Genomic DNA, 12,772 nt, shown 5'->3' with positions numbered 1-12,772 from the left:
TGTAACTATCTTACAGAAATTTGTCAATGTAAAACAACTGCAGTTAACAGTGGTGGTCATCTAATGGAAATATCTCCTATTTCACTACTTTTCAAAAGAAGGACATAAGGGTCTCCTGGCATTCTGGGAAAGCACAAAGAAAATATTTCATTGTAGTGTCTAGATTACACACTTAGATTGTAAGAAACAAACAGTTTATCAAGACTCTCCATTGGAGTTAGTTAGTTATGCAAACAAACAGTCTTTTATAAAAGCCTGAGCTAAAGAGCCAGATAGCAATGACACTGAAGAGGCCTCTCTCATTGGTGGGACAGAATAGCTAGATAGAGGGACAGAGAAGTAGCGCTAGTGACTTTTGCACCAGCGGTGGAATGGCTGATATGGATGGATGACTGTGGTATAAAGCATTAGGTTCTGCCTGTATCTTAGTCACACCATGGAGAGCAGGGGCAGAGGGGACGTAATGGCATAGAAATAATTAAGTATCTTTCTTTGCTTGAATGAGGTTATCAAGCACAAGGCTACTGTGTCAGAACTATAGTGCCAGAGCTTCCCACTTAACTGCTGCACAGAAATGCCTTCAAAGATCAGGTGCATTGTACCTGTCAGCCTCCACATCAAACAGACTCATTTAATTTGACCCCTTCCCTTTAAACATACAGGCCCTGTCTGAGCACAAATCTAGTTTGCCTTCTGAAACCATCAAAGCACTGAAGGCACAGAATGGTCATATACTTAAGTTGCAAACAAATGTTGCATACGCAGGCCCTTACTATGCATGGGCAGAGAGAAATTTAAGACTGGGGGGGGGGGAGATAACTGTGGCTGAATATTGAGTAAGGGACAGGCTCTATTGCTGATCCAGGCAAATAAACTGGCCACAACTATTTAACTAGAAATAAAAGTACATGTTTCCCTTTGCTATGACAATACAAATAATCCTATAACAGTCTCACCAGCATGTCAAGTCTAGCTAACAAAAGCCAAAACTAGTGGTACTAGCTACACATTTCACCTTTACAGGCCTTTTTGCAGTGCTTCACTCAAAAGTTACTATTTCTATTACATTAGCTATTTAGGGCACCATTGGCACTGTACAAACTGAGGTAGGCATAGTCCCTTCCCCACAGTTCAGGATTCCACCTCAAGGAAGCACTCAGGTTGTTACATAGTGTTAAACACACATTGCAGCATTATTCTCCAGTCAGTCTGACTAATATATAAAATGTATGCATCAATTTTCTGTTTCAAGCACTTTAAATAAATCCTTCTTAAACACACAGTCTTCGGAGACCTTCCAACCCAGCCTGCATTTAAGAGCTCAAATGCGTCTCAATGGGCAATGTTCCTTTACCCACACCTGGAAAACCGTGGGCAAACAGGCACATTTTCAGTGAATAACTTAATTAAAAGGTAAAGGGCCCAGGTCTCCTTTCATTAACATCAGTGTAACTACTGACTTCAAGGGCATTAGACTGGTGCAAATCAGGAGTAACTGACAGGAGGGTCAGGCTGTAGGCTTGCTAAATCATTCCTGAAAACGAGAAAATGCTGGCTGAGTAAGAGCTGTACAGATGTAGCAGGATGCCATGAATGTTCAGTGTGTGATTAAAGTAAAAAATCAGTGAGTTAGAGACTTGACAGGGAAGTAAGACTGGATTGGAAATTCTTTAGCAGTACAGCCAATTGCTGGATGGGCCAGAAAGTTGGTTTCTGCTAGCAATAAAAGGGGAAAACATCCATATCACAAAGGGATCAAATCTGTCAGCAAACCCTACAACTGCAGCTTTCCATAAAGAACTGTACATTAGCAGAGTCAGTAAAATGTGCAAAACCAAGCAAATGTACCAAATATAGTATTTGTGGCCACAAGCTAGAAATGAAAACAGAAGCATGTGACAAACAGAAAGGAGCAACTCTGTAAACAATGTGACAGGAGCAATTGAAACAGAACTTGACTGTAGTGCAAAGTATGAAGGCGTGTACGAAGACTATCTGAAATAACAAGACTTAGACACACACACGAGTCTGGGAATGAGGGGTGCCAAAGCAGAGACATCTTCCTGTGCAGAACCCTGCCAGTGAATAGGCGGGGGAGAACAAAGAATATTACTTTAGACACCCTTCAGTGCAGGAAGGGCTTCTGTTCAAACCCTGCTGATACATGTCTTCTCCTCTGAAGTGACTAATAACATCTCTTAAGGAAAAAAAAATCCCAAAACACTTAAACAGGGACTCAAAGTTGCCCCTTATCAGAATAGCACTCCTTCCAGACTACAGAAGAATGACCAACATAAGTCAGAACTTGGAGAAACTACCACCTTTGAAAAAGAAAGAAAAGCACTGTCCAGGGATTCATTAGTAAATACCAAAGAAACAATAGGCTCATGTCAAATTTCATAAATATTTATTACAGTTCAATGAACAAAAAAGTACCTGCTGCTCCTTCACAACAATGGCCTGTTGCACTTAAAACAAACAGCTTTAGTTATTATAGTAATGGTTCCCTTTCTTTACAGGCTACATTCAAAACATGGTACGTATACATTACTTGCAATTTAAAACAGTGGCAATACAACAGATTTAAGACACTTGGTGGTAGTTAATTTTTAGATCACAAAGGTTCAGCAACAGTCTAATAGTACATAATCATTGAGGTACGTAACCCACTGCTAACATTCAAGCACTTCAACAACAACAACAAAAAAAACAGGGTTGACACAAACTGCTTTGTACACACCTTAGAATCCTAACATCTTCCATTCCACTAAATACTTAAACAAGAGGCAGTAAATAAATGTGCAAAAATTTTCCTGTTTTCTTTTTTCCTCAAGGTTCATAGTATTGGCACAAATTCACATTTACACAGATAAACAAAGGCTGTCGTTGGTCAGTTGAATGTCACTAGTAGGACTAGGGCAAAGCAGAGATGCGTTATACAGGCTGGTGCAGGTGCAGTGCTGTAGTCACAATACTAAAAATACGTTTAGTAACCTGGCTGCTAATAAAGACATTTGCTGCAGACTCAAACATCAGAATTTCCTGTATCTTAGAAATGAAATCTAAATTTCTCAAGGTCGAAGTTATTCCATCACAAAACAAAATCCATAAGAGCTCATTCACCAACACCAGAAGGGCAGTGAGAAAAGATATCTTTAGCTAAAGTGGCAAACACTGGGTGTATTAACTACCACACCAATTCACAGCAATATTCATTTTCAATTTCTTTTTCATTCTCACAGATAGAAAGCTACAAACATGATGTAAGAACACACTGAAAGGGGAAAGGAATACATTTATAATGATATTTAAAGGGTATGTGCCAACACATAGTTTTTAATTTCCTGTCTTATAAGGAGGAGACTAAACCTGGCTGTTGATGGACAGTGTTAATAAACTTGAGTGTGTTTTCCAAAACGTATTCCAGCCAAATGCTTAGGCTTATGATTGTGCCCAGTATGGCATGAGGCAGACTAGTGAGCCACAAGCTATCAAAAGATTGTGTTGCTCTTTAGAAACATTTTGCTTCATGCTACTGAAAAGGAATAATTTGCAAGGCAGTGCAAGTCTTTAGAATGGCCAAGCATACCTGACCACAATGATGGACTTGAGAGAGCTTTAAAGAACCAAGGTGGGTGAGGTAATAACTTCAAGTTGGTCCAATAAAAGATATTACCTCAGCAACCCTGTGTCTCTACTATCCTGGGACCAATGGGGCTACAATTTAAGACGGCATTACAATTACCCAAAAGGCAGACATAAATCAAGGGAACATGCACTTGGAACAGCAAGGTGGGCAAATCCTGCCCTTGAGGGGTCGTAATGCCATGTGTACCACGCCCTGCCCTAAGGCAGAGCTCTCTGAAAAAAGGTGACATCAGACTGGCTGAGTCAGTATGAAGCAATGAAATCAGCTACAAGCATGGTTGAGGGCTCTTTTTCTTCAGAATATCACCAGGTTTAGTCATCAGTCATAGTAGCAGGCTGTTGCCATCCAAATTTTACATTCTCAGTCATTTTAACTTTACAAATTACATCCATGCTGGGTACAACTATAGTAAAACATGTATCTATGCTGTGCCAGGAGTCCTAGACCATTGTGGTATCAGAGGTAAATTGACCAATCACTGCCTTTATAGCTAATTTTGCATGCAACAATTTCACTGGTTCACCAGACAGTCTCTACGCAAAAGAATAAATGGACACAAATCTGACATCAGGAATCATAACATTAAAAAAACAGTAGGAGACCACTTCAACCTCCCTGGGAGAAACTGCTCAACTTGAATTGATATGCAAACTAGATAAAATCAATTTAGGCTTAAATAAGAGACTGGGAGGGGCTGAGCCATTACACACATTGAATCTATTTCTCCATGTTAAGTATCCTCACAACTTCTTGTCAATCTGTCTTAAATGGGCTATCTTGATTATCACTACAAAAGTTTTTTTTTTCTCCTGCTGAGAATAGCTCATCTTAATTAATTAGCCTTTTAGAGGTGGTTGGGCAACTCCCACCTTTTCACGTTCTCTGTGTATATATCCTCACTATATGTTCCATTCTATGCATCCGATGAAGTGGGCTGTAGCCCACAAAAGCTTATGCTCAATAAATTTGTTAGTCTCTAAGGTGACACAAGTATTCCTGTTCTTTTTGCGGATACAGACTAACACGGCTGCTACTCTGAAAACTGGTTATATGAGAGAGCCTGCATAGATGGAGGATTACTTGGCCGAAGTGCCATGATCATGTGATAACATGGGCTTTCAGCTATTTATTCATGCACACAACCACATAAAGCCTTATCTCCCAACACACACCGACACCTCTAATAACAAACACATTTATTCCTAGTCTTTGTAGAAGTACAGAGCTTCTCTCAGTTGTGAGAAGCAAAACTTCAAGTCCCTCACCCCACATGGAGCGACAAAGGTTGACTATACATGTACTGCATTCTACTTAGGTTCTTGCATTATTTCCAGCATATTGGTATTTCCCGCGCTGCCCCCCCCACTTCCAAAGTTTAAAAACAAATGTGGGCCTTCATTCTCCACAGGTTTTTTTTTGTTTTTGCTTTGTTTTATATTGATTTAAAGATAATGTGAGTTGCCATGAAAGAACACTACAGGACAGAAGTGAGTTTTCATTTGGCTTCCGAAGTGGTAAAATGTCACCATTCTAAAGTTCCTGCAGGCACTACTCCTGAAGGAATTCTGCAGCAAAAAATTAAAAATTCTGTGCACAATGTTTTAAAATTCTTCAGAATAACACTATATAATCATACCACTTTCAATTATTTTGGTAATTTATTCCAAAATACCTGTCAGTGGGTATGTCTGTAACAATACAGATACACACAAAAAATCCCCCAGGAGTAGAGAGTTAAAGAAACCCCTACGACAACCGAGTTCTTGCTTCTCTGCCACTCTCACCCCAAAGCCCGGGGGGGGGGGGGGCAGACACTCACACTTCCTGTCCCTCAAAGACCAACTATAGCCTGGGGCCCCCCAGCCCAGACACTCAAACCCCTTCCTCCCCAGATCCCAGCTGCCCCCCGCATCCCAGACACTCACATCTCCTATCCCCTCAGAGGCCAGCTGTGGGGCCCTCCCCCCACCTAGACACTGACAGTCCCTACCCTCCTAGAGTCCAGGGCTCCAGAGGGAAAAAAAGCCTGATTCTGGGTCCTGGACTTGCACAGAGTTTCCTGTGAACCCTCAACCTCCTACTTTCAGGACATGCTGGGAATTGCAGCTGCTGGGAACCCTCCAGTTTCCTCCCCTCATCTCCCAGCCTTGTCTTCTATTTGTGAGCTGGGCTCTATCGGGTCTAGTGGCCCCTAGTGGTGGCCAATATCTCTGCTGCCCATTTCTGTGGGGGAAAAAGGAAATTCTGTATGCCCAACATTAATTTCCGCAAAATTCTGCATTGTGTAGTGGCGCAGAATTCCCCCAGGAGTAAGGGACAAATTCTTCGGCCAGCCATGGGAAAGGCCTGCTTCATCACATAGGAGCTTGCTCCATGAGGTGGGCACAGTTCCATTGTTCCTTCAGGAGCAGAGCTGATAAGGATAGTCAAGCTGTCCTTAAATATGACTCAACATTCTATAAGGAGCCTGTGGAGTAAGTGGAATGCAGTGATGATTTGCTCTCAGTACCCAGACTGCTGAGGTAAGACACAGCTGTATTCTGACCAAATATATTTTTTTCAGGCTTTGTGCTTTCAGCTCACATAAGTTATATTCCTATAAAACAAGTGAAGTAGTAATGACTGTGTGTATGAGCAAGGCTAACTATTGGCCAGGATGTGCTGCAGTCCCACTGCCAGTCCCAGGGGGGCAAAGTAAGTTTCTTCAGATACTCAGGGGAGAGTTCAGCATCAACGAGGAGCCTGCAAGAGACCTTCAGCTGTGATCTGTCTTGATCATTTGAGAGACAAGGTGGGGGAGGTACATCTTTTATTGGACCAACTTTTGTTGGTAAGTGAGACAAGCTTTTGAGCTACACACAGCCCTTCTTCAGGGCATGCCTCCACTGTGGAGACAGTGCTTTGGTTTTTCAGTTGTTCCCCTCTACCTACCAGCATAATCCCAGTCTTGCTGCGGTGTAATTTTCTCATTCATGTGCTGGTCTTGGCCAGGCACTGGGACAGCTGGGTATCAGGTTGTGACAGGCAGAAGGAGTTGGCTTAATTGTATAGTGCTAAAATTTGCACTCTGAACATCTTGCAAATTCTCAGCAGTTGCATATAAATACTAAAAAGGCAAAGGGAGAAAACTTCATAAGTGAGGGTCCAGGTGGCACAAGTGCAGTTGCCCATCACTACATCCCTCAAAGAAGCCATTTTAGTTTCTCTGGAGCCCCTGACACCTCTCTCAGGCAGCAGAGTATCCTAGGTGTATGGACATTTGTCATTTATCCATGAGGGGCAAGAGATCATCCATGAGCATCTCCAATGCTATTTCTATTTCAAATACTGGCCTGTAACCTGATTGGGAAGGATCCAGGATACTGACTATGGACAGCCAACTATTTGACATTATAACTACTGTATTTTACACTATGACCTCCTCTCTGACTCTTCTCTCCCCCATATTCCTCTGTGTGCTCTCTTGCACACACACTCTCTCTCTCCTGGATATGTGGATACACACTCTGTGCCCCATACAGCCTCTCATATCCCACCAGCCCTCTTTTGGCTCCCCTTGGCTATTCTGATATTCTCCCTACATTTGCCAAGTCACATTGATTAATCACTGAATCACTGAAACAAGAGTTAGGGCACTCAGTCCATATTTCCTGGGCAAATGCAGATCATTTTCCTGTGATCTGGTGCTATCAGAATTATACAATTCATAGATATTTAAGGGCAGAAAAGACTATTATGACTTCTTGCATAACACAAGCCATAGAATTTCACCCATTGATTCCTGCATCTTCTGATTAAGCTAGGCCATATCGTTTAGAAATATGTCCAATCCTGATTTAAAGCCACCAAGTAATGGAGAAGCAACCACATCCCCCAGTAGGTTGTTTGGTCAGTTAATTACCATAACTATTAAAAATCTGCACCTTATTGCCAGTATGAGTTTGTCTCCTTCAATATCCAACGTCTGTTTATGCTCCTCTCAGCCCTTCTTATCTTGCTTGGTGATGTTATCTGGGAGCCACCTGATGCTGCCATTACCAATAGACTTCAGAGTTCTATGAATGTGTTAGATATAGCTTGGAAAATGTGTTGTTGCTACTGTGATAAGGCTCACAGAAAAGGGCTGTTTTCCTGAGTATCTGACTAGAATAATTTCTTACAGTCCCACTGCTACAGAGGTAACCATAAACATGTGCCTGTGAGCTTTCCTGTATACCATATACTCAGCTCCTGCAAGTTCTCTCATTTCTCCATTCCTGAGGCCTTTCCTGCACTGATTATTAGGGCTGTCAATTAATCGCCGGTAACTCACATGATTAACTAAAAAATTAATCACAATTAATCGCAGTTTTAATTGCACTGTTAAACAATAGAATGCCAATTGAAATTTATTACATATTTTGCATGTTTTTCTACCTTTTCATATATATTGTATTGTGCTGTAATTGAAATCAAAGTGTATACTATATTTTATTACAAATATTTGCACTGTAAAAATCAAACATGCAAGTACTATAGTGCATTCTCTGTCGTGAAAGTGCAACTTACAAATGTAGATTTTTTGTTACATAACTGCACTCAAAAACAAAATAATGTAAAACTTCAAAGCCTGCAAGTTCACTCAGTTCTACTTCTTGTTCAATCAATCACTAAGACAAACAAGTTTGTTTACATTTACAGTAGATACTGATGCCCTCTTCTTATTTACAATGTCATCAGAAAGTGAGAACAGGCATTTGCATGGCACTTTTGTAAATAGCATTGCAAGGTATTTACACGCCAGATACACTAAACATTCGTATTCCCCTTCATGGTTCGGCCACCATTCCAGAGGACGTGCTTTCATGCTGATGACTCTCATTTAAAAAATTATGCATTCATTAAATTTGTGACTGAACTCCTTGGGAGAGAATTGTATGTCCCTTGCTTGGTTTTACCCACATTCTGCCATATATTTCACGTTAGAGCAGTCTCAGACGATGACCCAGCACGTATTCATTTTAAGAACACTTTCACTATGGATTTGACAAAACACAAAGAAGGTACCAGTGTGAGATTTCTAAAGATAGCTACAGCACTCGACCTGAGGTTTAAGAATCTGAAGTGCCTTCCAAAATCTGAGTGAGACAAGGTGTGGCGCTTGCTTTCAGAAGTCTTAAAAGAGCAACACTCTGATGTGGAAACTACAGAACCCAAACGATCAAAAAAGAAAATCAACCTTCTGCTGGTGGCATCTGACTCAGATAATGAAAATGAACATGCATCAGTCCGCACTGCTCTGGATTGTTATCGAGCAGAACACATCATCAGCATGGACGCAGGTCCCTGAAATGGTGGCTGAAGCATGAAGGGACATATGAATCTTTAGTGCATCTGGCAAGTAAATATCTTGCGATGCTGGCTATAATAGTGTCATGGGAACACCTGTTCTCACTTTCAGGTGACATTGTAAATAAGAAACAGGCAGCATTATCACCTGCAAATATAAACAAACTTGTTTGTCTGAGTGATTGGCTGAACAAGAAGTAGGACTGAGTGGACTTACAGGTTCTAACATTTTATATGTTTTATTTCTGAATCCGGTTTTTTGGTACATAATTCTACATTTGTAAGTTCACCTTTCATGATAAAGAGACTGCACTAGATTACTTGTATTAGGTGATTTTAAAATACTTTCGTTTTTTACAGTGCAAATATTTGTAATAAAAATAAATATAAAATAAGCACTGTATACTTTGTATTCTGTGTTGTAATTGACATCAATATATTTGAAAATGTAGAAAACATCCAAAATATTTAAATAAATGGTATTCTATTATTGTTTAACCATGCAATTAATTACGTGATTAATTTTTTCAATCGCTTGACAGCCCTACTGATTACGCAGTTCTTTGCTAAGTCCTTTCAGTATGCCCTTTTAGCTCCCTCAGCAGCATCAGGCCCTAGCCAATGCTAATTTTTATATGCTGAGTTGTGTGGACTCTGCTAGAATATCAGAAGAAGAGAACAGTTCCATGAGCTATTTCAATTTACAATTTGATATTTTGACAAACCAAAACAAAATTTCCAGTTAAAATTTTATTTAAACTAAAGCCTGAGTTTGCAACACGAGTATAGGCTCCAAAATAACCCATGAGCATATGCACGTACAACTGACACGACAGAAGCAACATCATGGAACAAGCCTGAGGATACAGAAAGGGTAAGAAAATGTTGTTGTTTCCTAAAGCGGGTGCAATGAGACCCCATACATGTTCACTTGCATGCTAACATGATCTGCCCTGAATATAGTTGTATAAAGAAATACTGTCTTTCACACACACAACAGGCCCCAGACTCCATCAAAAGTTAAGTGCCACTCTTTGCATCTTTCAGCTTAATTTTTCAACCTTAACTGAACTGGTAAATGGTATAGGGTGTATAAGCTCTTTCCAGCGATTGTGGAATGCTTTCTCACAAGAGTTGAAATCTCTGGCAAACAATTTCAGCTCGCTTTTCTTATATGCTTTTTCTTAGAATTACAACACACAGATTTATTTGTTTAAAAATACAGTAATACTAATCACTGGTTAAAATACTTTATTCTACTGAAAGAATGATTGCAGCTGAAAATATTGCTTCTTTCCTTGATCAGCTGTTACAGCTGAGAATAAGAAATGATTCTTTAAATGAAGTTAATTAATATTTTCTTGGTGGAGAAATTAGAGCTACCTATACTAGTAAAAGGTTGGTAACAGAGTACTAGGCAGGAAACTGGATTATATTCTGATACATTAAAAGACACAAGTTTTCAGCTGTTCATGCTAAGAAGGAAACCAACTATGACACTAGCACGCCATCCCTAAAATAATGAAGATGCTGAACTATTTCTAATTATGGAACAAGAAATAGCTTGTAAACAGAGCTAACATCTTAAAGTAAAAAAGGAGGAAAACTTCACATTTTCAGGAAAAGGCAAAACATTTTGATTTTTGTTGCAAATTGATTTTTTGGCATACAGAAAATGCAGGAAAGGTCTCAAGAATCATTTTGTAGGTGAAATCTGTCCTTCATACATCAAAAGGTTTATTGTTATTATTTCATCACAAAAACCTAGCTGTTCAGTGAAATTTCAGCCTGGATTCACTCAGCAAAACGTAGCTATTTGGAGCAGTCTAAAATGTTAGAATTTAAACAGCTAATGCACAAGCTAATAGCAACAAATACAGATGCCTGCATGTTAACAGGAGGTTTATCTGCAAGTCAAAACATTGATAGAAAATGGAACGCAAAATCAGATGCTGGATCCTACATACTGTGTTTTCAAGAAGTCTGCAGGTATATAACAGGGATAATATTCCAGTTGCTTTGTTAGCCTCATGCATCTCTTTCTTCCTTTATCTTTGATTTTCAATTTTTAGATGAATAATTTGAAAGTTAATATTTTACTAGAAAATTCTCTGCATTCTGGAATTTTTACTCCAAATCTTGTTTTCGGGTCCCTCTCAGAAAAAATATACATGGAAAGATGAGAGCTAAGAAAGCATATTTATATCTTATTCATAGATTCCAAGGCCTGAAGGGACCATTGTGATCATCTAGTCTCACCTCCTGTATAACACAGGCCATTTAACTTACACAAAATAATTCTTAGAGCAGAACTTTTAGAAAAACATTCAATTTATTCTCTGTAATTTACTCTCACTGTTAAAAATGTATGCTTTATCTTACCTGATCTTCATAGAATATCCTTAGTTCTTCAGTAAACATTATAACAGAACAGTACCACTTCAGGGATAGATGATCCTGGCTGAAAAGAACTTTGTCACAAGTTTGTTTTTATCTTTTAAAAAAATTGGAATAAATTAATTTTCTTTATAAAGATCATCTTTCTACATGACACACTGTGCTATGGAACAATTTGTAATATCAGCGGCTGTAAATAACACAGCTAAGTGTTACTCTCATTCACGTACTCCAAACATAAGTTCAGAGGGAATAAAAATGAATCCTTTTATTTACTTAAAATTACCATCCTAAAACTACCATTGATATCTACCACCTTGCTACAGTACAAACCACTGGTTCTTTAACTGAGAAAGGTAAACATAAGGACGGGAAAAAAGCTTCACCCAGTTTGGTTCTGTAGAGAATATTCACCAACTCTATTTCCAGCCATATGTTATCACTAAAAGCAGTGTTGTGACATTGCTATAAGGCCTTCAGAGTCATAAGAAAAGGAAAAGGAGAAAATAAGGGACTTAAGATTGTCTTCACTTCAAGTCAATGACGTCTTCATCAAATGAAGTAGTGAGATGAAATGGACTGCTAGATGGTGGGCTCTCCTCCCGGTTTGCTGCAGTATCAGGATCTGAACTAGTGGAAAGGTGACGCCCTTCAGAACTGCTTTCAAAAGAGCTTGAAATTATTCTGCAGGAAGGAAGGCAAAATCTCTGTGAAAACACTTAGATCAAAGCAAGAAGCAAATGAACAGTTATCCCTGGGTGCAATCAGGTTAGTTTGAAGACAGATCTATGACCTTGGAATAGTTTGACCCCTTTCCTTTTAACTCTGATTTTTCAGAGTATTCTCTCATATTCCCACCAATCTGGACAATAGAAAATGCACAAAAATATCAAGTTTACAGACAATCAAATATCCCCAGCAGTTAATGTTAATGGATGGCATCTCAAACAAATATTTTATATTGTCATTTCTAGTCAAAATATTTAAATCAATTTACTTTTATTCTCTGTAATTTAAAATTGTGTTGAAGAAAAAAATCACCAGTCAGTCATTGTCTGGGCCAAATCCTGCCTTTGCTCTTCTCAAGTGTAGATTCTATAGTGCACTGAGTATTCAGGGAGCAGGAGGGCTGAGGAGAAGGCAGTTTAGAGAAATTCTATATATGCAGCAGAACTGTGGAGAAGAGGGAACAGGGTTTTTTCTCCACTTTGGTGGGGTCCCACGCTCATTTCTAGCGGTGGGTCAGGATAGCGTCTCCTCTCTCAGAATCCGCCCCCTCAGTTTATGATGGGTGGGGAAATTCTGTCTCCAAGCGGCCTTCCCATTTCTGGGCCTACCAGGCCCTCACTGCTTCACTGGGGCTTCTGGCTTGCTCGGTGGACATCGAGTGGGAGGAGA

At 39.6% G+C, this 12,772-nt stretch overlaps 1 protein-coding gene across 1 annotated transcript in view; it reads right to left on the bottom strand.

The window, feature by feature from the left end:
* Positions 1-9,876: 9,876 nt before the first annotated feature.
* The window catches only part of GARNL3 (GTPase activating Rap/RanGAP domain like 3), a 164,101-nt gene continuing 161,205 nt past the window's right edge, over positions 9,877-12,772 (bottom strand). Inside the window, 1 exon segment of the mRNA XM_075060474.1 lies at positions 9,877-12,058. Within this exon segment, the coding sequence (XP_074916575.1) occupies positions 11,902-12,058 (157 nt within the window). The 3' untranslated portion in view covers positions 9,877-11,901.

This window comes from Chelonoidis abingdonii, chromosome 24 (genome assembly GCF_003597395.2).
Source record: "Chelonoidis abingdonii isolate Lonesome George chromosome 24, CheloAbing_2.0, whole genome shotgun sequence".
Taxonomy (NCBI): domain Eukaryota; kingdom Metazoa; phylum Chordata; order Testudines; family Testudinidae; genus Chelonoidis; species Chelonoidis abingdonii.
This window is presented reverse-complemented; position numbering and strand designations above follow the sequence as displayed.